The 26,360-nt window shown below is 40.9% G+C and overlaps 1 protein-coding gene across 1 annotated transcript in view; it reads left to right on the top strand.

Moving 5' to 3' along the window:
- Positions 1-24,932, top strand: part of TRPM5 (transient receptor potential cation channel subfamily M member 5) — a 71,338-nt gene extending 46,406 nt beyond the window's left edge. The window contains 11 exon segments of the mRNA XM_074956665.1: positions 807-902; positions 4,074-4,332; positions 5,897-6,015; positions 6,825-6,957; positions 11,502-11,676; positions 14,181-14,346; positions 15,166-15,344; positions 18,119-18,251; positions 21,887-21,959; positions 23,398-23,488; positions 24,815-24,932. Of these exon segments, the coding sequence (XP_074812766.1) occupies positions 807-902; positions 4,074-4,332; positions 5,897-6,015; positions 6,825-6,957; positions 11,502-11,676; positions 14,181-14,346; positions 15,166-15,344; positions 18,119-18,251; positions 21,887-21,959; positions 23,398-23,488; positions 24,815-24,918 (1,528 nt within the window). The 3' untranslated portion in view covers positions 24,919-24,932.
- Positions 24,933-26,360: the final 1,428 nt, after the last annotated feature.

Raw genomic sequence — 26,360 nt, 5'->3', positions numbered from 1 at the left:
GAAAAGAATCAGTAAGAGACAAATGAAAAATATATTGCACACACAGAAATAATCACAGAAAGAAATGAGGGTGAAGTTACCTCTGGGCAGAGGAGCCAGCCATTAAGCCCTAGGGGTACGTCTGCACTGCTGCTGTGAGATGTCATTCCCAGCATGGGTAAAGAGACTCGTGCTAGTTCTGCTCGTGCTAGTGGGCTAAAAGTAGTGTAGATGTTGCAGGGCAGGCAGGAGCTCAGCGCAGGGGGGCAGGCAGACTTGAACTCAGGCAACTAGCTCAAGCCACCACCTGTGCTGCAATCTCCAGCGAAGCTAGCGTGAGCCTGGGAATCACACCTCCCAGCTGCAGTGTAGACATAACCTAAGAAGCCTTAAGTGGTATTTAATGGTTTCATGGGCCTCGTGCAGCCCCCTACTATGCTTAAAACGTGAATGTATTCTCCACTTGTAGGGTAACTCCCTTTTCTTCATGTATAATAATGCCTGCATCTGTAATTTTCACTCCATGCATCTGAAGAAGTGGGGTTTTTTTACTCACAAAAGCTTATGCCCAAATAACTCTCTGTTAGTCTTTAAGGTGCCACCGCACTCCTCACTGTTTCAGTAGGTTCCCTTCTGTGCTGGATCTTCAGCTTGCCCCCTACAGGGTGTGAAATACACAGCCTGGCAAGTTCTCTCTAGCCACATAAGAGCCTCTTACCGGGGAGAGATCCCAGGCCAGGCTGCTGTAATATAGCTGCATAGCCCTCAGTTCAGCAGGGAAGAGCTGCCTTCCATCATCTTTCAATAATAATTATATTTTCTTACAGTGAGCAAGTACAATCAAAGAATGAGCCAGAGACATTCAGAGAGCTAGACAGCCTAGACACAGAAAGGACTTTGCTTTTTTCCAAGGAGGGGGATAGGTAAGTCTGAGTCAATCCGTTAATATCGTTTGGAAGTTGAATTAAGACAACAACAGTCAAAGCATAGGACATTTCTCAGGGATTAATGACTAGCTGATAACCCAAAGGGCAGCTGAGGTGCCCTTGTCAGTCAATCCTCAGGAAATGCCCTGCGCCAAGGTCGTTATAGTTATTACTGCATAAAGGGAAATGGAGAGATAAATAGGAGCATTGAGTTATTTTTAAATGAACAAAGCAACTTCAGTCAGTCTATACAGCTCATACCCACAGAGCTGATGGCTGGCGTATTAGCCAGATTCTCTCAAGTCTCCTCTTAGCATTTCATCCAGAGAATTACAGCTGCTGTGTATTGGATTTAAGGCCTAAAACTGCACAGGCCTGAGTAGCGAGCTGCTGAAAGACATGCAGAAAGCAGACTCTGAACTCATTCAACTTTGGGATCTGAACTTTCTGATACTTTATCCCTCTCTACCCAGGTCTTCACAGCCAAATCCACAATAATTATGTTTAGTATAGTAGCACCTAGCATTTCTATCCCAATCAGAATCTTCTCAGGCTACGTGATAGACATACATATCATCAGAGACAGGCCTTGCTCTGAGATGCTGAGGGTATAGCTACACTGCAAGGGAAGGCTGTGATTGATTGTTAGCCCATGCTGAACTCATGCCACCATCTCTACCCTGCTGTTGTTGCCCATGCTAGCTAGATTAAACCTAGGACAAGTATGCGTACCTGTGCTACAATCGCACCTGCCCGTATAGCATAGGCATATCCTTTATTTATAAATAGACAAGATGGAGGACTGGAGAAAGCAAGTATTATCATCCCCATTCTGCAAATGGGATCCAGGCAGAGGGAGATTATTTAACTTGGCCACAGACACACATCAATTCCACAGCAGAGCCAGGTTTCAGAGCAGCAGCCGTGTTAGTCTGTATTCGCAAAAAGAAAAGGAGGACTTGTGGCACCTTAGAGACTAACCAATTTATTTGAGCATGAGCTTTCGTGAGCGTGAGCTGTAGCTCACGAAAGCTCATGCTCAAATAATTTGGTTAGTCTCTAAGGTGCCACAAGTCCTCCTTTTCTTACAGCAGAGCCAGTGATTGGACCCAGATCTCCCGAGTCCCAGTCTAGTGTCTTAATCACAAAACCATCTGTTTTAGATCTGAAGGTGGCCAAGAGGTTTTCACCATACATCAGGAAAGAGATATTCTCCCTGTGATAAGTACACAACTCCTACTGATGCTAAAGGGAGCTGAATGCCTGGATCAGACACATGCAATTCAACAAACGTGATTAAATCATCCATATATTTGATTTTGTTTCACTAGCATTCTTTGAAAGGTCTGAACAACTGAAGTTGAGGGAATGTCATATAGTGGACAGAGTCAGAACTCTTTGTTTCTATTCTTAGTTTTGACATTGAATTGATGACACTTTGGGGAAAAGTCACTAGTTTCTCTGCTTCATCATCCATAAAATGGGTATAATAGCACCTCTATCTCTCTCAAGAAAGCAGTTATTAATTCATGTCTATGAAATGTTTTGATGTCCTCATATTAAAGGGAGGTATATTGTTCTTGGCCAGTATGTTTTCTGTTCCATGTGTTATTGTCTCAAGAGTTTATGTTAATATGGGATTTCTCTCCCTCCCAGGTCTGTTTCTTTTTCTGAATCCCAAGTCATAATTATTTGTTTACGACGTCTGCCTGTTGCCATAGGAATGGCTGTGCTCATGTAATAAATTTAGTGTTATGACAACTGCTCCCTAGAGAATCAAGGGAGAACAGGCTGGCTATGAATTAAAATATTTTGAAGTTAGAAATAGTACCAGGAGAAATAAAAACCTCACGTAGAATCAATTGCTTTGTAATTTGTTTGAGATGCAGAGGAAGTTTTCCCTTAGTGTGCACATCCCTTATTAAAGAGTGATCTCCTTCATGTCAAGGAACACAAACTTAAAGGTGCAATAACATCCTTAGTCTATAGACCGCAACTTAGATGGAAACAAGCACAGCCAGGGGAGACACTAAAGTTAAAAAAGAGAGAGAGAGAGAGAGAGAGATTTTACTGAATCAGATTGCTGCCAAATATAAGGGTTTTGCATTATATGCACAGAATAACTTACTTTTACACTGTATAGCACTTTATATACTAAAGAACTGCGGCATGGTTTGCAGGTATATGGCCAGATTTTCCATCAGTTACCATAACACTCAGGCAACCACAATACAGTCAGCGCTTACATTAATAACTTACAAGCCTGACTTCTTTACTGAGAACTCCTGTCATACTTTTTAGTGATTCACTATAACTTTAAGCTTAGGACCAGACTGAAATACTCTTACTCGTATCGAGTAGTACCTCACTTCTTGAATAGTTCCATTGATTTCAGCAGCACTACTTGAGAAATAAGGTACTACTCAATGTGAAAAAGGGTATTTCAGTCTGGTCCTAAAGGAACACACATGTTTAAAATCATATATTTTAAAAGAAAGTCCTCACCTGTGTGAAAAATAGTACCTTGGTTTATCAGAAACAAAATAATTTTTAGAACATACATTTACTTGTCAGCATTGATGGTGTCTGTTCACTTTTCACGTCTTGCTCTCATTTTGAACAATGAATAGTAACTAATCTGTTTCCCTTTTGGTCCTCGTGCACTAGTATGATGCTGCAATGTTTGTGTTGGAAATGCTCAAGGGGTATGTTTAAATCCTAGCCCTCCTCCAAAAAAACAAAAACAAAACCCAAACACACACACACACACACACACAACCAAAAAACCAAACAAACACTAAGCAAACCTATTCCACTGTACTGAAAAGGAAATACCAAGCTAAAGGAATGGAAACATGTAATAGGTTTGGTACAGTTTTGTTTTAAAACATACAAAGTGTAAATGCTGCCTGTCAGTGTTTCTACTATGACAAGGTGCTTCCAGTGACTTCAAGGAGAACTTAGACTATCCAGAGCCAGATCCTCAGCTGGCATAAATCAGTAGTGTTCCACTGGTTTGAATGGAGCTCCTCTAACATGCACCAGCTGCAGATCTGGCCCTCACTAGCTCTGGGGAGACCCTCGGCACTGCACAGGATCAGGCCCAGTGTTCTTTTACAAACAGATTTTAGGAAACTGTCACTATAATTTGCTCTCTTTGTTTTACAGGGTAGATGTCAAAGTAGAGAAGCAGAGGTCTGCTGAAAACATAGCATGGGCAACATTCATGTTTACTCGCTGGAAAAAGTTTTGGAGTGCCCCTGTAACAGTGTTTATGGGGAACGTTATCATGTATTTTGCTTTTCTGTTTCTATTTACCTATGTCTTGTTACTGGATTTTAAACCAGCACCACCTGAGGGTCCTTCTGTTAAGGAGATTATACTTTACTTTTGGGTTTTTACATTGGTCTTGGAAGAAATCCGACAGGTCAGTAACCTCCTACATACCTTCACAATAGTGTGCTAAATTCAGGTAGTAAGATTCAGAGTTGATTTACAGGCTATGTAATCCCGTTGTCTTATAGAGGTGGAATGTCAAGGACAGCTTCATGTAGGAAAGCACTGAAATTTTTTCATTGCTCTGCACCTTTTCATTACCCAGAGCAGCCTGTGTATTTCCTCCTCACATACACCCAGCTGACATGCCGGTCCTCCATCACACAGAGCTGCAGCTCTACACTTGTTCTTCCAGGAGAAGCTCCAGCAGCTACCAATATTCTAGGTAGTTTGCTGATGCTCTGGGTTTGGTGAGTCCTTCCTCTGGTCTAACAGCTATCTGTTTGCCTATACAGCTCCACTCACCACAACCAAGCTCCGTTCCCGCCGAATGGCTAATCCGCCCTACTTCCTCCTCATGGAGCGATCCCATCTACCACTGTTTTGCCTCCCACTTCCTCCAGAATTTTATATATATTCAGGAGTGAAGAGGTTAATGAGTTTGCCTCTTAAACAGTTTAACTTTTGTTTTTCTAAAATGCTTTTCAGTTCAGTCCGTTAGGCTATGTTTAGATTTTTTAAAGATTTCTCCATTAATCTTGCAATTGTTTTTAGAATATCTTCAGCTGCCTGGTTTAGCAGCTGAAATGGTGTGTCCACAATACTGTAGGGAACTGCCTAGTTTGTATATACACAAATGGCCTCTATCGGGGAGTACCTGGACTGCTTACCTTGTTGTCATAGACCCTGACCCTAAAAGAATTAGTGGGCCTTCTCCTTTAGCTCAAGAAGTAGGGGGCCAGTGCTCCTGAAGTATGAGGATAAGGGTTATAGCCCCACTTTTACTAGGAAGTTCTGAACAGCCAGGGCTTGCAACATGGTGAAAGCTCAGAGGGTAGCCACCAATTTGTCACAAATCAGATGAGCATATTTTACAGAGGTTATGTCGGACTGTTGTATCCTGTCACACTGAGGTGATCAGAGAGGATGTTTGGGCTGAGGATTGTTTGTAATACATCCGTAAAACATCAAGAGCCCAATGTTGTAGACATGGACACCTAAGTAAGAGAACCAACTGCTGTCTGAATGCTCAAAGCTAGTTAGTGGCAGTTTAAGCATCCAGGGTTTAAATACGCTGTTTAGGTGCCATACCTGGAAATTGAGATCAGTCTGATTGAAAAGATTTTTATAAAACAGAAACAGATATGGCCAACCCCCAGTGCTGAAAAAAATTATGAGTCAGCCTCCAAAAAACTAATAAGATTAACTTAAATATCATGATTTTTTTTAAAAATAATAAATGTTGGGTTATTTTCATTTACTTTCTGGGGCTCGAGCTTCTAGTGTGCAGCTGGGTCATGTTTTCAAGCTTTTCTCTATTACCATGGGGGTCAGAAACATACCTTCTTTTTTTAAAAAAAGAAAAAGCTGAGATGCTCATGTAATCACTTGACTTGAGGAGCTGGGGCTTGCAGAAAAACAGCAAACATCACAGGACTCACACTAAAATCACAAGAGCTGGCAAGCTAACACGGACAATTGTTGCTCCCTTGCAGAGTTTCTTTACAGATGAAGACATGAATTTAATTAAGAAATTTAAACTGTATGTGGAGGATAACTGGAATAAGTGTGATATGGTGGCCATCTTTCTGTTTATAATTGGAGTGACCTGCAGGTTGGTATCTTTCAAGAGTTTTGCCCCTGTATCTGTTTCATGTGACATGGTCAGATATCTCTAATATGAAGCCAGGTAGGCATGTACTATAACAAGGGATCATAGAATATCAGGGTTGGACGGGACCTCAGGAGATCATCTAGTCCAACCCCCTGCTCAAAGCAGGACCAATCCCCAATTTTTGCCCCAGATCCCTAAATGGCCCCCTCAAAAGGATTGAACTCACAACTCTGGGTTTAGCAGGCCAATGCTCAAACCACCAAGCTATCCCTCTCCCCTAAACTATTCCTGCCACAGTCTATGGGAGGCTCATGCATGCATCTGAGGGAAGGCTCTGGTGGCTTTTATTTTTCATCAGTTTTGAGACAGTAGCGTCTATATTGGTGGTAAGTTGGGCTGAAAGCACCCCTCTGTGAGCTCTAAACTTCCACTGGGCTAAAGAGGCTGTCACACAGACTACAGAAAAACGTATCTGGCACATAGAAACACTTGCACAGGGAAACATCATTTCCTCTTTGAGACAACATCAAATCAATGTACTCACTTGTCTCACCTCTCTGTAGTCCTAGTGGTTTATATGGCCTCACACAGCTGACATGGGGAGGCTGGTGTTCCTGCAGTGGCTGGGTGCTTCTCATTGGCAGATGTTACATTCTTTTTACAGTGGGATGTTTGTGGCTCATGTGAGATACAAGCCCTAAGCACACATCCTTCCCTTGCCTGGATTCTACATTGAATCAACATGTATAACTCTATAAACAAGGTATCTGGGTGGTGTTTGAGACTGTTTCATTCGGTCTGTTTTGCAGAATGCTGAACTCAACATTTCAAGCCGGCCGTACAGTACTTGCCATTGATTTCATGGTGTTCGCTCTGAGACTGATACATATTTTTGCCATTCACAAGCAACTAGGGCCAAAGATCATAATTGTGGAAAGAATGGTGAGTATGAGCTCTCCCAAAGAGAAATTCTTGAGGATTCTGCAGTGAAACAAACAAAACAAAAATTTGAGCATTATAATTTTAAGGAAGTCAGTGTATAACTCTTCTTTTTTAAAGTGCTCTAGTTTGGCTTATATTGTAGCATCATTAAGAGTTATTATCAGCCAGATGTTGCTCCTCTCAAAGAGGTCTGTAGCACATACATTTTGGATCCAATTCAGCATTGCCTTGCACCTGGTATAGTCATTTACCCCAATGCATTTTACACCCAGTTAGCACAGCTGTAAGTGATTATACAAAAGTGCAGGGCAACTGTTAATCGAGCCCTTTGTTTCTTTCTTCTTTGTTCTACCCTGCTTTACTCCTTTACAATTTGGGAGGCTGTGCAGTGAGATTGCCATTTCTTTCTCCTTCCCCACTGTCCTGGTCTCTCTTTTCTTGTTCCCTTTCGGTTTAAACATAACTGCTTGTCTGGTTCAGGAGTTGGGGCTCCAATCCTCAGAGGTATTTTGGCTTCTGAGTCCTGTTGATTTCAATGTGAGTTTGGTGTTTATATACTTTTGAGGAGCTCGGCCTGTGTTCTTTTGGAGCAAAGAATCTGAAATGGGAGACAAGCCAGTTACAGAAGAACTCTACCATTATGTCAGTGGCAGGGAGGCACATAGCTCTGTAGAGATAATCTGGGTTAGTGCCTGGCAGAGGTAGGAGCTGCTTTCTAACCATAATTTATAATGAAAATGTGTTTATAAGGCAGAAGTGTTGATACAGTGTTTTCATTTACTACCCTACAGCTGCAGGAAATGTACAAGAGTTCCAGTTACCACATGTGGGTACAGACTTGAACAGTTTGGTGATTTTTATTTGGGTATGTTAATCATATAGGTCAAACAGCACATGTTAATAATTAACATGGAGTTAATCTGACTGCAAATACTAATATAGCCATGTACAAACATTTGTTTCCCATCCTAGCTCACCCTAGGGCTCAGCAGAAACTCTATTCTAGACAAGGCTTAAGATTAATAAACTTAAAAGCTACCAGACTGTTCACATCTGTGCACCAGTGGAATAACTGGAACACTTATGTCCCATTGCTTGAAATACCAAGAGGATAAATGAAAACCATGTATTCATGCTTGTGTAGTATCACATACACAGTACTCATAGGTTTTTATTGCAAATTATGCTTACAGAATGCAAGTGAGTAACTTACAGCTGCAGCTCCCACCTCCTCCAGGCTGAGCACTAGGCTAAACCATCACTATGAACAAGTGTTTGTGCAGGGTTTACTACATTTATAATAGAGCTGTCAAGCAATTAAAAAAAATTAATCACGTGATTTATCACACTGTAAAACAATAATAGAATACCATTTATTTAAATATTTGTGGATGTTTTCTACATTTTCAAATATATTGATTTCAATTACAACACAGAATACAAAGTGTACAATGCTCACTTTATATTTACTCTAAAAAAAACCCAAAAGAAATAGTATTTTTCAATTCACCTCATACAAGTACTGCATTCAATCTCTTTATCATGGAAAGTTGAACTTACAAATGTAGAATTATGTACAAAAAATAACTGCATTCAAAAATAAAACAACGTAAAACTTTTGAGCCTACAAGTCCACTCAGTCCTATTTCTTGTTCAGCCAATCACTCAGACAAACAATTTTGGTTATATTTGCAGGAGATAATGCTGCCCACTTCTTCTTCACAATGTCACCTGAAAGTGAGAACAGGTGTTCTCATGGCACTGTTCTGGCCAGCGTCACAAGATATTTACGTGCCAGATGTACTAAAGATTCATATGTCCCTTCACGCTTCCGCCCTACTGATGGGTTCTGCTCGATAACAATCCAAAGCAATGCAGACCGACACATGTTCATTTTTATGTTCTGAGTCAGATGCCACCAACAGAAGGTTGATTTTCTCTTCTGGCGGTTCGGGTTCTGTAGTTTCCACATTGGAGTGTTGCTTTTTTAAGACTTCTGAAAGCATGCTCCACACCTTGTCCCTCTCAGACTTTGGAAGGCACTTCAGATTCTTAAACCTTGGGTCGAGTGCTGTAGTTATCTTTAGCAACCTCACATTGGTACCTTCTTTTCGTTTTGTCAAATCTGCAGTGAAAGTGATCTTAAAATGAACAACATGTGCTGAGTTATCATCCGAGACTACTATAACATGAAATATATGGCAGAATGCGGGTAAAAGAGCCGGAGACATACAATTCTCCCCCAAGGAGTTCAGTCACAAATTTAATTAATGAATTATTTTATAACGAGCATCATCAGCATGGAAGCATGTTCTTTGGAATGGTGGCCAAAGCATGAAGGGGCATATGAATGTTTAGCATATCTGTCATGTAAATACCTTGCAATGCTGGCTACAAAAGTCCCATGTGAATGCCTCTCACTTTCAGGTTTCAGAGTAACAGCCGTGTTAGTCTGTATTCGCAAAAAGAAAAGGAGTACTTGTGGCACCTTAGAGACTAACCAATTTATTTGAGCATAAGCTTTCGTGAGCTACAAAGCTTATGCTCAAATAAATTGGTTAGTCTCTAAGGTGCCACATGTACTCCTTTTCTTCTCACTTTCAGGTGACATTGTAAATAAAAAGCAGGCAGCATTATCTCCTGGAAATGTAAATAAACTTGTTTCTCTTAGCAGTTGGCTGAACAAGAAGTAGGACTGAGTGGCTTGTAGGCTTTAAAGTTTTGCATTGTTTTGTTTGAGTGCAGTTATGTAACCAAAAAAAATTCTACATTTGTACGTTACATTTTCACAGTAAAGAGATTGCACTCTAGTACTTGTAGGAGGCGAATTGAAAAATATTATTTCTTTTGTTTATCATTTTTACAGTGCAAATATTTGTAATAAAAATAATATAAAGTAAGCAGTGTGCACTTTGTATTGTGTTGTAATTGAAATCAATATATTTGAAAATGTAGAAAAACATCCAAAAATATTTAATAAATTTCAATTGGTATTCTATTGTTTAAAAATGCAGTTTAAACTGTGATTAATTACAATTAATTTTTTTATTGCAATTAATTTTTTTTAGTTAATTGCACGAGTTAACTGCGATTAATCAACAGCCCTAATTTATCATTGTGTTAAGTCACACAATCAATTAACATTTTACAAAGTGAACAAAAGCTCTAGTCTAGAGAAGGCCATAAAATATGAACTTAATCCTGCTCCCAATCCAAGTCAATGCGAAAAACTCCCAATATCTTCAGTGGTACAGGACTGAGCACTACATCAAAGAAAGAGAACTGTATTTCACTAAATGATATTGGCTACAAAGGTATATCAAATGGGATAACATCAGACTTTTCCCCTTGAATAGAAAAAGGCAAGCCAAAACTGCCTATTAACTCCTTTTTCATCTTGCTGTAGCACTAGTGGTTTCTAAAATAGGGCAAATCCAGTTATTTAATGAAATTCAAATAGCAAATGAAGATCACAAAGAAATATTTCCAGATCATTGACTGCTCCTTTTTAGCAACTGCGACATCACAGTCCCCATGTATAGACAAATTTGGAATGATCTCAGACCACAAAGTAAATTGGCAAAAGTCTGAGATACTCCCACTATCTCTTGTCTGTTTTACTAACTGGAATTTCAAATGATCTCCTGCAGGATTAAAATACCTAGGCTTTCAGCTAGCTGTCCAATCATAAAATCTAATTAAAATGAATCTACAGTCACCAAATGAAATTAATAGGTAGCAGGTTTAAACCAAACAAAAGGAAGTATTTTTTCACACAACACCCAGTCAACCTCTGGAACTCCTTGCCAGAGGATGTTGTGAAGGCCAAGACTATAATAGGGTTCAAAAAGGAAGTAGATACATTCATGGAGGATAGGTTCATCAATAGCTATTAGCCAGGATAGGCAGGGATGGTGTTCCTAGCCTCTGTTTGCCAGAAGCTGGGAATGGGCAACAGGGGATAGATCACTTGATAATTGCTTGTTCTGTTCATTCCCTCTGGGGCACCTGGCATTGGCCACTGTCGGAAGACAGCATACTGGGCTAGATAGACCTTTGGTGGGGGTGGAATCTCCTTCCTTTGAGGTTTTTAAGATCAGGCTTGACAAAGCCCTGGCTGGGATGATTTAATTGGGGATTGGTTCTGCTTTGAGCAGGGGGTTGGACTAGATGACCTCCTGAGGTCCCTTCCAACCCTGATATTCTATGATTCAGGTTATCCTGTTTTCAGCAAGGCTGTCAATCCTACTGCAAAATCTCACAGAGAACCTGTGTTTGAAAACCTCAATAAGGCACATTTTTAATCACGTAAGGGTAAGAGTCTGAATTAAAACATGCCTTTAGCTCGAATGGTCAGCAAAGAGGTCACAAAGGGGAATCTTGATCACAAAACAAGAATAGTATGATGGCAGAGGGTTAAAAAGGAAAATGTGCACAACAATTTCTCTCATTCCACCTCAAAAAATAGGCTCTTAAAGAAACGAGAGAAACTTTCTGCCTGCTCTGTATATTAATTTCAGTCAACATTTTTTTCTCTCCTTTAGATGAAGGATGTTTTCTTCTTTCTCTTTTTCCTGAGTGTGTGGCTTATTGCCTATGGTGTGACAACTCAAGCCTTACTCCATCCTGATGACAGCCGAGTGGAATGGATATTCAGAAGGGTGCTTTATCGTCCCTACCTTCAGATATTTGGGCAGATTCCACTGGATGAAATAGACAGTGAGAAATTGTTTTTTAACTGATCAGACTACCATAGAATAAGTACCATTAATCAGAGCACGGGTATCCATACTGGGGTTGTCACTTTCTTATCTTTGTCCTATAGGAAAAAGTCTGCATGTTATGATGTAATGACATTTTGCACTGCAATATCTGGATGTTATAATGTATATTGTCAAGTTGTGCTGCAGCATCAATGCAGGTCTTGTCTACACAGTTAAACTGAGTTAAGCCTGGTCTACACTGTGCGGGGAGGGAATCAATCTAAGCTATGCAACTTCAGCTACCTGAATAACGTAACTAAAGTCGACGTACTTAGATCTACTCACTGTGGTGTCTTCACTGCGGTGAGTCGACTGCTGCCGCTCCCCCGTTGACTCTGCCTGCACCTCTCACGGCAGTGGAGTACAGGAGTCGACAGGAGAGCGCTCGGGGGTCGATTTATCGCATCTAGACGCTGCCTGCCGATCCAGCGGGTAGCATAGACATACCCTTAGTTAAACTGGTGCAAACCCTTGGGTTGATACCTTATTTCAATGACTTATTTCATTAAACCTGTTCCTAATTGACTTAACCTAAACCCAAATAAGCCTAGTGTAAGCTGAAATCAGAGCATTTACACAACCTTTTGCACCAGTTTAACTAAATCAACTTTAAGAAAAATCACAGCTTTAGTTAAACCAGTGCAACTACTTGCATGTAGACAAGTTCTTGTACTTCAAAGTCACAATCAGGAGGCAGCACCACCTTACGTTCACAGTGAATTATCCAAAATTGAATGAGGCTGGTAGCTATATGGTCAGGCATTTCAAACAATATACAAAAACAAACCAATTGACCTACCAGAAATAGAAGTACATGAACATAAGAGCACTATTGTGACATTACCCATGGAGAAACAGAGTAAATCCAGAGTAGGCCATATTCTAAGGAAGTCTGATCGAATGCTACAGAATCCTCATTCTCAGCAGTGCCAAACATTAACAATATTTAAATCCAAATCAAGCATGAGTAAATAGAGAGTGATCCAAGAGGTATAATGGAATAAACAAAGCAAGCCAGCCTTTCCTCACATTCACTCTGTTTATTAGCAGATGAAATGATGTCTTGGAGAAGCTGTCAGAGACAGCATGAAAGTCAAGACAGCAAGTTCCTGTGGAGAGTTCTCTCTTGTTAAATGCATACCCAAGAGGTGCCAGCTAGGAGGCAAGAGTGTGGGAGATCACAGCTGCTAAAAGTAACTCAAAACTAATTGATAAGAGATTAGAAGATTTAAAGGACAGGCTGGGGATGATAGAAATGTCAAGTGCACGTATCTATTTGCAGGATTCCTGAAAGAAAATTGAAGTTTGAGAACTTGCTTAGATGTTCAATAAATAACAAAAGAGCTTCAAGCACATTTTCCTGAAAGGCAAAATTCCAAGGTGGTAAACATTGCTGAGGCACTCAGAGGGGGTTTGTTTAAGATGAAGAGAATAGTCAATAGGCCTCAGTAGACTCTGAAAACCTCTTTTTGGACATCTCCTAATGGCCAGTTGTGAAGGCCATCTTGGCACTGGAGGAGCAGCAAAGATCTGTAACTCTGACAATTAAGTCCTGCTGTAGCTGCATATCCCTCACATTTCTAAAGTAAAGGCACATTATGGATGTGTATATTGAACCCACACTAGAAACATTGGCTCTTTGTTACCCTCTAGTCCACCTAAAAAGTTGAGTCATCTGCTGCTTTCAGATGAAGGAATTATTCCTGTAGCTCAAGCAGTAGAGAGTCATTCTTCTAAGAGCTGAAGCTACAAACCTGGCTCTTGGTGTAAGCGCCCTCAGTGGGGCTTGAAGTCTAGTAAACCTGATACATTCAGAATGAGTTTCCGCAGGTGGTTACATCTAGTAGAGATCATATCTCATATTAAGTAATCAATAGTCACTGCTTTTGATTTGTATCTTAACAGAAAATGCATTGTTTGTTGTCTGAGTTTCTCATTCTTAAAAGAAGACAGGTTAAGGGATGCTAATTCAGTCGTTGTTCACACTCTTCTTATCTATGACATATAGTACCTCGAACTTCAAGCATAATGTTAAATTCTTGAGCAAAATCCATCAGCTTGATGGCAAACAAACTGAGAGGCTGTCATGACCATTTTAATGATTAAACATGGCAGCAGAACACACTATGTCCACCCTGCCATTTAAGGTATAGTTGTAGGGGTAAGAAAACCCATGCTAGCTTTAATCTGGCTTGCACAGGTGACAATTATAGTGAAGATCTGGTGGCATAAATTAAATCTGCATGGGATGAACAAGCCCACCAGGGATGCTGGATACGTAACTCAAGTTCCAACCTTGCACCAGGCTTTGTGCCACAGTATCTTCACTGCTTGTGCTATTTGTACTAGCTCAGTTAAAGCTAGTGTGGGTATACCTACCCACGCTACAATTACAGCTTAAATTGCAATGTAGACGTATAAAACTACTGTTTTATTTCCTCCTACCTCCCGCCATTGCAGCATCTCGCATGCGTCTTCAGAACTGTACCTCTACCCTGAAGAGTCCACAAGAAAATTCACCATTATGTTCTAATACCTATGCCAACTGGCTTGTCATACTTCTGTTGGTCATTTTCTTATTGGTCACCAATGTGCTACTTATGAATCTCCTGATTGCAATGTTCAGGCAAGTGTCAATTAATTAATTCTGAGATGGGGATTGTGGGGTGGGAAGAGAAGGGTTATTAAGAATGCATGCATACATATACATAAATGCTTATCTAAGCATTTTGGCTCTATTAGCAATTTTACTAATTAGTGGTAATCTTCAGTTTGTCCTTTTATGATCACACAGGTTTTAATTTCCCCTCCCCCTTTCACTATCTCCCTCAAAGGAAAAAAACAAAAGAAACGGTCTCCTTTTTACCAAAAAAAATCAGCTAAAATCTACATATATACAAATCTGCAGGTGAAAGCAGCTGTAAACCTGGCAGACTTGCCCCTAGAGGATCCTCTCATAGGGGAATCCCTTGACTGGTTTAGGGGCCGACATAGTCCCTTGAAGTCAATGGATCTGTGCTGATTTACACCAGCTGAAGATCTGGCTCAGTATGGTTGCCTGATATAGGTTTGGTCTACACTTAAAAGTTAGGTTGACATAGCTGTGGGATGTGAATTTTTCGCGGCCCTGACCGACATAGTTATACCAAGCTAACTTTTAAGTGTAGACCAGGCCACACCCTTACTCTGGCAAACTGCAGTTACCACCTTTAAAAAGGCTTGTGTCTTATTGTCTACTGTCTGAAGGCAATTACTGCAAATAATGTAATCTCTAATGAGGTGCACATACTTTATCTTTTATTTTAAAGAGGAACGACGAGAGAGTGATGGCAGTGGGGTGGCATTCACTCAGACTGAAGGGAAAATGATACTTTTGATTTTTTAGTAATGAATTTTAGGATTATGGGGGGGAAAGTTTAACAAACTTTTTTTTGTTTGATTAAAGTTATACTTTTCAAGTTGTTCAGGGCAACGCAGACATCTTCTGGAAATTTCAGCGTTACAACCTGATTGTGGAATACCATGGCCGTCCAGCCTTGGCACCGCCATTTATCATTATTAGCCACATGCATCTGATTCTCCAAAGAATCTTTAAAAAGATGGAGCACAAAAAGGAACATCTGGGTGAGTTGTTAACAAACAGCTAGCAACCAGGTGATTCAGAGGAGCCTGACCACAGGTGGTGAATAAGAAACAGAGGAGAGCAAATAAACTTTCAAAAAACAAAAGCTTCTGTTTTCATTGATATGTCTTTAGTCATAAACAGTGTGAGAATACATATGATTTATAATCTCGCTTCTAAAATAAGAGGGTTTAGAGTTTTCCACAAGGCATCAACTTTTCTTTCTACAATATAATTAAATGGCCACATTTGTACTTTTAAAGGTGAGTAAATAGGCTGGTAATAATGTTTTTAAATTGGAGAATTTTAATGAATAAGCTGCTATTTCTGTTATTAATCTGCTTCTGAATTTTAGCAAATAGTGTAAAGGGGGGCATCCTTAAAACCATGTATGGGTTCTACTGTCTCCAGTGGAATTTCCCATTAGAGAGCGAAAGAGGGAACATTGCCAGAAATGGTAGCATCTTTATTATTTTTAAAGGTAGATATTTGTATATGCACTCACTATACTTCAGCTTCTAATGCTCATTTTGCAGTGTCCTCTATTAATAAAGAGTGCATACAATTTAATAATCTTAGTATGTTTCTTCTGTAGTAGAATCCCCTCATTCCATTTGTGCAGGTTGCCAATATGCTTTGGAGTAGAATTCCAGGTGTTGGGGTTGACCTATTATGCTCTAAATTGTTTTGGGACCTGGCTCCCTGAGAGACCACCTCTCCCATCCTTTGGCGTACTGCTGTAGTCAAGGTCAGTAGTGCCACTGTAGCTGGAGCTCTGTCAAACAGGAGGGGGCTGCTTGCAGAGCATTCTCTGCAAGAATTCTCTTTTGAATTCACTCCTTCCCCTGGTGGGCCAGAGCCCAGATAAGTGAGCCCTCAAGGCAGGCTGCAAGGTCCATTTTTTACCCAGGCATTTGTGGAAGTTGTGTGAGCTGTCCACTGCATTTAAAATGTTATTATGAAATTAAAGGATGTCCAGTTGCCCAGAGGTTTCCATGGCCATCCATTTGTCTTTATAAATCAAATAAATAAATGCATTTATATTTGAGTATTAGGAGGCTGAGCTTATGATGTTTTATTTGCAGTGCTTGAATACTGCTTATTAATTAATTATTATTATTATAGCCTAGACAATAAAGTGCATTTGAACCCAGATCTCCACAGGTTAAATCCCATTTAAATCATGGAAGGAAATGGACATTGTATAAAAAGACTAAACATTTAACAACTGGCTGCATGCAAAATTCCACTGTTGAAATAGCAATACTATATATTAAACAAGCCTGAAAAAACAGATTCCTCCTCCTTTTCTGTTGCTGTTAATGTAACTGAAACATTGTTTCTTTACTTTAAAACAATGCTCAAACCATACAAGAGAGACTAGTATCCATTGTTTCACTGTCAGGTGGTTATATGGCTAAAATTGCAACGGGGGGTTCGGTTCGGGGGTTATAATAGAAAGCCTGACATAAATTTCAGCTAAAGCGATCAGCACTCACACATCAAGAGCAGGGTGTTGAGTTTGTAAAGGATGTTAGGAGCTGGGGAAGTACCTAAGTTTGGTAGTACAGGATAATGGCAGTAGAAACAGAACAGGAAATGCATGGACCAAACGGAGAGAAGTGAGCAGAGTTATCTGCAATAGGAGAACATCTATCAAAGTGAAGATCCAAAAGATGGTAATTAGACCTGTGCCTTTGTATGGCTCTGACTGCTGCACAACTGAGGAACAGACCGGAGCAAATCTTGAATACAGTGGAAATGAAAATGTTGAGATGGATGCCTGGAGTTACAAGGACGGACCATGTTTGGAGCAAAGGAATTATGGAAAGCGTAAAGGTGGTACCAAATACAGAAAAACTGAAGGAAATCAGGCTTAGATGGTTTGGACATGTGAAAACAAGATCATATAAGACTATATAGGAAACAAGGTGTTAAACTTAGAAATGGAGGGTAACGGAAGGGTTGAAAGATCTGTAACTAGAGGCTTGGATGTTATACAAAAGGATTCGATTAGCTGCAGACTTTGAGGAAGTGCTTCAAGACAGACTGGAGTGGAGAAGGAATCAAAGAGTCAACCCCTTACAGATGGGATTAGAGCGAGAAGAAGAGGAGTTAGGAACTAAAGGAAGGCATTTAGACTTTCTCTTTGTAGAAGCTTCCTCCCAGTTCTTTTGATCCTTTCTGCTCTTACTCCCTAACACCTTTGAGCCTCTGTGTATTTCTGGGCTTCCTGCCTTTAAAGTAAAACCTCATATAAGTAAATGAAGGACTGGGCTTCTGACTGTCCTGCCTGTATTTCTAACTGCCAGTCAGCTCACTCCTCTCTTGGTTGAAGTCTTTCTTTTTCCTTCACTGCTATTTGGGGAGCATCGGTAAGGTCTGACAGTCAATGAGTAACCAACCTAAAATATTTGTAAATAGCTTAGAACTGCAGTATTTGTGCATCAGTAAGCCTGGGTCATTCATAAAAGCAGTCTTGAATGAGGTCACATCTGGGCTAAGGAAAGACAGTTTTTTAGAAAGGTCAACACCCTTACAATGAAGAAATGACTCTAAACTTTGCAATTAAAGGAAAACTGGTAAGGCACAATTCTTTACACTATAACCTGACACTTCTGCCATAGTACATCCACAATTTATCTCCCAAATTTTAGCATGGCAAACCTGCAACTCACTAACCTTCCTTCCTGTACACACACACGTCTTAACCCCCCCCCCCCAACACACGTACGTGTTTTGATAAAAGGTGTGTTTTTTATGTCTTTTTCCACAGAAAGAGATCTGCAAGACAGCCTGGATCAAAAAATCATAACATGGGAGGTGGTCCAAAAGGAAAATTATCTTGCAAACCTGGAACAAAAGGAAAAAGCAAGTAACGAAGAGAGACTAAAGAAAACATTTAACAAGTACATTTCTATTCATCTTTCAACATTTCTGAACTTGCTTTTTGATGCAGTGATCGGTGAACTTTGTTGCTCTGCAGGTTTGGATTAGGGTTGCCAACTTTCTAATTGCACTAAACCGAACACCCTTGCCCCACCCCATAAAATCATAGAATACTAGGGTTGGAAGAGACCTCAGGAGGTCAATCTAATCCATTCCCCTGCTCGAAGCAGGACCAACACCAACAAAATCATCCCAGCCAAGGCTTTGTCAAGCCGGGCCTTAAAAACCTCTAAGGGCAGGCCTTCACTACCTGCTGGATCGACGGGTAGTGATCAATCTATCAGGGATCGATTTATCGCATCTCATCTGGACGCGATAAATCGATCCCCGAGCACACTCCCTGTTGACTCTGGAACTCCAGCTCGCGAGAGGCGGAAGCGGAGTCAATGGGGAGTGGCAGCGGTCGACTTGCCGCCGTCCTCACAGCCAGGTAGGTCGACCTAAGATACGCCAACTTCAGTATGCTATTTGCGTAGACCAGTGTAAAGGATGGAGATTCCACCACCTCCCTAGGTAACCCATTCCAGTACTTCACCACCCTCCTCGTGAAATAGTGTTTCCTAATATCCAATCTAGACCTCCCCCACTGCAACTTGAGACCATTGCTTCTTGTTCTGTCATCTGCCACCACTGAGAACAGCTGAGCTCCATCCTCTTTGGAACCCCCTTTCAGGTAATTGAAGGCTGCTATCAAATCCCCCCTCACTCTTCTCTTCTGCAGACTAAACAAGCCCAGTTCCCTCAGCCTCTCCTCGTAAGTCATATGCTCCAGCCCCCTAATCATTTTCATTGCCTTCCGCTAGACTCCCTCCAATTTGTCCACATCCCTTCTGTAGTGGGGGGACCAAAACTGGATGCAATATTCCAGGTGTGGCCTCACCAATGCCGAATAGAGGGGAATAATCACTTCCCTCGATCTGCTGGCAATGCTCCTACTAATACAGCCCAATATGCCATTGTCCTTCTTGGCAACGAGGGCCCACTGTTAACTCATATCCATAATCTGAAAATGCTAAAAGAACAGCCTTTTACATGGTACTTTAACCCTGGTTCTTCTGATTCTGGCCATGTTCACAGTTGGGGGGAAGGTGAACCCTGGATTCAGGGAGGCTAGCCCCAACCCAGCCCACCCCACCCCTTTTGCCCAAGGCCCTGCCGGAGCCCAGAGGCCCTCCTCCCCCCCACCAGGCCACCAGCCCGCCCCTTCCCCAGCCCCTGGCTGCCTGAGCTCCACCAGCCCTGGAGCCCCGGGTGGGTGGCATGGCCCGCCCGCCTCAGTCCCAGAGGGTGGGCAGCATGGCCCCCCCGCAGTCCCCAAACACCAGGTGGGTGGCGCGAGCACCAGCTCCTGCCGCCCGGAGTCCCTGCCTGTGAGTGAAGGTCTTTGACTTGCCTCTGATGAAAACCACTGTGGCCGAGTGGTCTGAGGATATGATGTGAAGTCAGGAACTCCTGATCCTGACTTTCACACCGGCTCCCCATTGTTATCACAAGGGAATTATTAATCACATTTATTGCAGTAGTGCATAAGGACCAGTCAAGAAAGGGGCCTCAATGCACTAGGTATTGTACAAACAGAGTAACAGAGACCCTCTACACCAAAGATCTTACAATCAAAACAGGCCTGGGGTGGGGGAAGCAGTATAACAAACAAGGGCTGAACAATGTGATTGCAGCAAATGTCATGTTAGTTCCACAGTGTTTTTTAAACCTAGCTGAGTCTCCATTTACACCACATGAAAGGAGGAGGAGAATATTATCTGACAGACTATTGTAAGGATGAGTTGATTTTTATATAGCATTCTGAAGATGGGAAGTACTAAGTTATTACCCAAAAGTATACCACATTATTTTAAGGAAGAAGTAAGCTATACATGTAAAGAACACCTAAGGCAACATGAGTAAGCCTTCTTTGGGGAGGCATTTAATAACATGACTCAAATGCAGTATCTTCTGAAACTTTCATATAACTATTATTGTGAAAGGTAGCCAGCATGTTGCAAAAGTTTCATTCAAACTTCAGTTTTGGCATAAGCAGACCGCACTGAAATCAATTAGCTATGCTGTCTAATGGTTTTGCTTTGAGTGCTCTTTCCAAACAAGCCTTGGCCTTTCTAATTTATATCATAGCCAGAGCTTAGAACAGCCTACTTGAATATGCAGGGGAAATATCTTCCCCTCCACCTAATCTATACCAAAAAACTGCCTGATTTGATTGTTTATTCATAATAATTTAGAACAATTAGATTATTTTTACTTCAAAGAATCACAGACTTACTTTAGAACTGTGGCCCTGGGAATAAGCAAGATGGACAAGCAGAGCCAAATAGCTCTTATAGCAAACAATAAAAATGCATCTAATTGCCTCCTAAAAGAGCCTTTTTTTGATAATGACATTGTTAGTTTTAAATATTTTAAGTTAGGGATAAAGTTACTGGTTTGTGGGGTCGGGGTTGTTGGGGGGGGGGGGGAGAGAATAAGTAAGAACCAGTTTTAACTTCTCAGCTCCTGAACTGAAACAGAACCAGAAACTTTATGAAGTTGGTAAAGGTTCAGATAAATACCACATTTTCGGCTTTCTACCCTTGCTGGTGGCTGGCAGTAATTCTGGCTGTACTGAAAGGGCCATTCTCCTGTCTCCAAAAATCTCATCAAATCCGTAGCCTCCCAAGAAGCATAGACCAGCAACATATTTCTGGACCCCAGAGTGGCAGAAGCCCCAGGCCAGAACACATTAGATCCAAACCCAGCAGTCAGTAAGAACCTCCCACGTAGATACTCAAGGAATATCACCAATGAAGGAAGAGATTTGAAAGAGCTGAATTCAGAAGAGGGATTTAGAAGTCAGGGGACCCTTTAGGGATTGCGTTGAGGCGTATGTGTGTATAGGGTGAAAGAGAGGAAGAAGCTGCCTGGGGAAAGGGCCATCGGGTGAAGTGGGTACAGATGGGGAGGCCTAAAATAGTTTGGATACATTCGGGTGAGCTCAGAAGAAGCTTTTGGACTTCGTGGGGGAGGAAGAGCTAGCATGGATATTTTGCGGTTTATTATTACTAATTAAAAGTATGAAACTAGTTTCTGGAAACAGAACACTTCGAAAAAGTTCCAAGAAACAGCTAGTACTTCTTAGCTGGTGATAAAAATATTATAGGTGCAATCCTTCCAAGTTCTGAACTCACATGGAATGCTGCTGTGGAAACAGGGATAAGGAATTACAGCTGGCTTTATACCTTCCTGGATTCCTGAAGCAGTTGGAAACTGAATGGGTCATGGCACAAGTCCTAGTAACCTAACGACTGCTTTAACTCATGCCACTATATAATGATTCCCTAGGGGCAATTAGCTGAGTGAGGACTGGCCAGAATGCAGTGTACTCCAGCCCTACACTCTGCATTCTCACTATACCCTCTCTCTGTGCCACAGGGAATCCCCAAATGACCCTGTAGGGCAGGCTTCTGGGTGCTTGGTCCTACCTCAGCAGTGCAAAGCAGGCAGAAGTGGGGCTGTGTGTCTAGTTCTATGTCTGTTAAGAGATACGTAGCTGTAATTTGCAGATGTCTTTGCTCAGTACGTGTCTCTGCTTTATTTGTATTAGGGTGGACAACCTGTCTAAATATTTTAGTGGAATGAAAGAGCAAGAGAAACGGCTTAGATCTCTAGAATCACAAGTAAGTAACACTTTTTATATACTTTGTTGAGCTTTTGCTAATATTCTCTTCATTTTTTGTTTGGACTGGACCTTGACCTTCTCTACAAGGAGGGGGTAGTGTTGACATGTAGGCCTTAGCTGGTTCACTTTACATTACAAGGGCAAAAGGAAAGAGGATTCCGTCACCATTAGGGCCCCTGGTGGCCTTATTGTTTATTTCTGTGGAAAAAGAGAGAGAGAGAGAGAGAATCTTCACTGGCCTGCCAAATGTTAGAGACAAGGGGGAGGGTAACTGCATTTCTCTCTCATTCTGCTGGTCCTGCCACACCAACCTCTCCCTCCAGTGGACTGTTCTCTTGAGGTAAATGCCGGTTCAATTCTCTTCAAGTAGCTTTCTGCCTAAACCTAACCCTTGAAGCCCTCCATTGAACTGTTAAATCTCTTAACGGCAGTCAAGTGACATTCAAAAACCCATGAAACTATTTTCCAGTCTTTGAAAATAGGGACACTGAAATCACTTCCATGCAATCAAAAACCCTATGGAGCAGTTTAAGCAAGGGGACAACACATGGGCACCAGCTTTTGTAAAGTAAGATTTGATCCACGGATCTCAATGGTCACTCAAAGTGCATATTGATAAATCCAAATTCTACTGTATATAAAGCAAGTAAAGCATAAATGCCATTTCCAGCTGGTTAAAAAAAAAAAGGCTATATATATAAAAAAAATCCAACTGCCAGCCAGTGTCATATGTTAAAATTCTACATAGTTTATGAAAATGCCCACATCCGCTGACATAAGTTATATTTTCACTGATATGATCTACACTGACTTGTTAGCATATTGAATGCAGACATTTCAAAGAGATATTCTAACCTACAAATATGCCACACTAATAATACAAGGAAATTCCATCTTAAGTTTCTGATGACAAGCGGCTGGTGTTTAAATAAACATTAACATTTGTAAAACAGCTTTAAAATGTTAAGCACTATCCAAGTACTAAGTAGTACATTTATTGTTTTCCATGTCACTAGAGCTCCCCAGTGGACTTTTGGCCTTGTGGTTTATCTTATTACTTTTATTGCAGAACTTTTTTTCAATACATTTTTCACTGCTCCTTAAAAATACTTTGTATTCAATCAACAATGTTGACACCACATGTAAAGCTAGATGGCCAAATTCAACAGCAACACTCAAGAAATATTTTAAGCTAGATACATTCAGCCACCTGTTTTTCTGGTTGAAAGTCTGTGCCACCTACAGATATCTGTGTATATATAAGAATAGAAATGTAGATATTTACGGCTCGGTCTATTTGATTTAATAGAAATGCTATTTATGAAGTTTAATTATAACTACTGCTTAGATTTTCAACGTTTTAGACTTGCAAAGGATAATTAATCTGAAGGATTACAGAAATTGAATTAACATAGCAATCACTACTTGTTTTGTAGGTTAACTACTGTTCAGCTGTTATTTCTTCCATGGCAGATACTTTAAGCAAAAATAACCTCTTGTGCAATAGACCAGTTCCAAAATATACAAGTGAGTATTTGAAATGATGATTGCAAAGCAAAATAGTGCAAGTGAACAATTCAGTAAAAGGGTGTAAATAGCAAAGAGGAAGAGGAATTATGTAGGGAGGTAATGGGGATGAAATTATGAAAAGGAGCATTTTGACTGCAGATCGGCAAAAGCTTCCCAACAGCAAGACATATTACAACACGGACTCTTTGGGGCTGGGATTTTCATTTATTACAGGTTTATCTAGTACCTAGGACAATGGGCCCCGAACCTGGCTGAACCCTAGGCATTACCACAATATGTTTAATAATTGTAATAGAATAGTAATTGTCCAGATTATCAAAGGATGTAAATCAGTGTCACTCCATTGACTTCAACGAAGTTATACCTGCTTCCACCAATTTAGGATCTGACCTCGTATCACTGGAAGGGGAAGCCTCACTGTTTGAGACATTTAAATTTTGTCCAGACTAAGAAATAGGCAATACACATTAACAATCTTGCACTGTGGCTGCAGACAGTCTGACCTAATAGATGTTTTCCATGTCCAATCTTTCTTGTCTGTCAATAAATAAAATAAATAAATAAAATCAATACTATCAGGGGAGGTAACTAAGAACTCCACAAGGTCTTGACATGGAAAGGTCTCAAAACATTACAGATTACTCATTTAACGGCTGTCTGGGCCTGGGCTTCTATCTATGACTTGTGACTTTATTGCCATCTCTCCTCCCTGATTTTTCCCAAAGTTTACCATGACAAACTACACAATCCTAGCTAATATAAACACAACTGACTGAAATTTTCCCAGTCATGTAAGGGGTAATGTGGAACACACAAGAATATCTGCATAGTAAAGCATAAGATTCTCCAAACATTAAAAGTAGTTTTCAGTGTTCAACTTCTGGAGTAAAGCACAGATCACGCGACACAAAGTCATGAGATGGTTGAGTCTAAGTCCATATACCTCTATTTCTCTCAACAGAGTTTGCAATAATGGACTGTTGTTAAAAGTGGCAGTAATAGCAAATTCCACTCCCCCCCACCCCAAGATTAGATTATGTAAAAATATTTCCATTCTTTTTCAAGAATTCCCTTGCAGCATTTTCTACCCAACCATTGTAGTACTATCACTGCATGAGAATCAGACATTGAAATTGACCAGAAACTAAAACAAAGGTTTTTATTGTCTGAAGTGGAAAATGCAAAAATGGTGCAGTCTAGTGTAGCTTTTCACCAACTGCTTACATTTTGTAGAGCTCCCCAAAGACCCCAAAAGTTATTGTAAGAGCTTATTTTCAGAATACTTTTAAACTAATACATTGATTTTTTTTTTAATCCTGTTAGGTTTTATGAATACCAGCACAAATCAAACAATCCTACCAGAAAGAAGCGAAGGCAAAGAGCATACAGAAGAGTCTGAAAATGACATGATGTACATTGATAATTAAACTAAGTTCTCATTTCCTTAGATTAGTTTGCCATTTTGAAGTACTTCTGGGGTGAAATCCCAACCCCACTGAAGTCAGTGGCAAAACTGCCATTAAGTTGGGGCCAGGATTTCACCACTGATGTATTTGTGTATCAGAGGTCTTCTATTTCCTTCTCACTGTATTTATATATGTAGTTAACAGGGCAGTGAGATTTTTTTCCCCCCCCACTTCATCCCCTGCCCTTACGCACAGAGTGCCTACCATATTTCTCTTAACCTATTTACCCACATTAAGGAAAAGCAGATCAATTGCTAGAGGCAATCACCTGTGATATATAAAACTCTTCTCTGTCCATGTCAGACTTCCATCCTCCTTTGCCCTGCAACCGTGTCTTGCATGAATCGCTGGATCCTCAAAAAGCCTGCCATGTTGCCAGACAGGGCCCACACTACACTCCAGAACCACTTCATCTCCTGTAACATCTGCGCTGCATGCGCTCTTTGTTGCATCCTCCTTTCCTAGCTTCTCCTCCACCTCCCATTTCCTGGTTCTTATCCTCCCATCTAATCCATACTGGCAGCTCCTGTTTTAGCCATATAAAGGCTCTCTCCTCTACCCTACTCTTGTAGCCTGTGTACTTCCTCCAAGCTTTTACTTCATCAGTCATGATAATAAACATATTCACTGCCCCCTGGTACATTCTCTGATGCCGTCCCGACTGATACCATCACTGTATTTTCTAAAACACTTCTGTGCCTTCCAGATACCATCCCCATCTCAAATTCCCCTCCCCCCCCCTTTTTTTTTTTACTGAGGACTTCATTTCTTGATTGTTATTCCCTGTATTCTTCCCAGAGGCATTACTCTGACAAAGAGCGTGATACTTACCGCAGTAAAATTAGTTGTCTCATCTGTTTGCTGAAGAAAGCTCAGTTTCATGGGCTCTTTACTTCCCTAGAGATTGTTAATCAAAAGCTAATCAGGAAATAACCCAGGACTTCAACAGCATAGGGGCCAGCTTTTTGCACTGATATAGTTTCTCTCATCCCCAAATGGTTATACTTTCCAGCATCTCCTCCTTATCTTGACTACGGTAATTTCCTCCTTTATGGCCTTTCCTTAATCCTAACTTCTCCCATATGCAGAAACTGAAACATCTTTTGTCCTCCAGTCTTCACTGGCTTGCTGTCCATTTCAAAACCCAAAGTACATAATTGTTCTACTACCCTCACCCCCTTGATTCTATCCACTGTGCTCCCCGAGTGCCAGACTTCTGCCTGCTGTCTGTGTTGCTTTAGTAGTGGGCAACAGAAACTCTCCCAACGCAGCCCCAGAAGTTGGAACAGCTCCCTTACCTCAAGAAATCTTCTGACTTTTCTCATCTTCTTGTCTGACTCTGAAAAATCAAATCCTACCCCACAATTGTTTTTCCGAGAAACTAGACCTATGAACATTTCACC

The sequence above is a fragment of the Natator depressus genome, chromosome 6, assembly GCF_965152275.1.
Source record: "Natator depressus isolate rNatDep1 chromosome 6, rNatDep2.hap1, whole genome shotgun sequence".
Lineage (NCBI taxonomy): Eukaryota > Metazoa > Chordata > Testudines > Cheloniidae > Natator > Natator depressus.
Note: the sequence above shows the minus strand (reverse complement) of the source record. Positions and strands in the feature narration are given on the sequence as shown.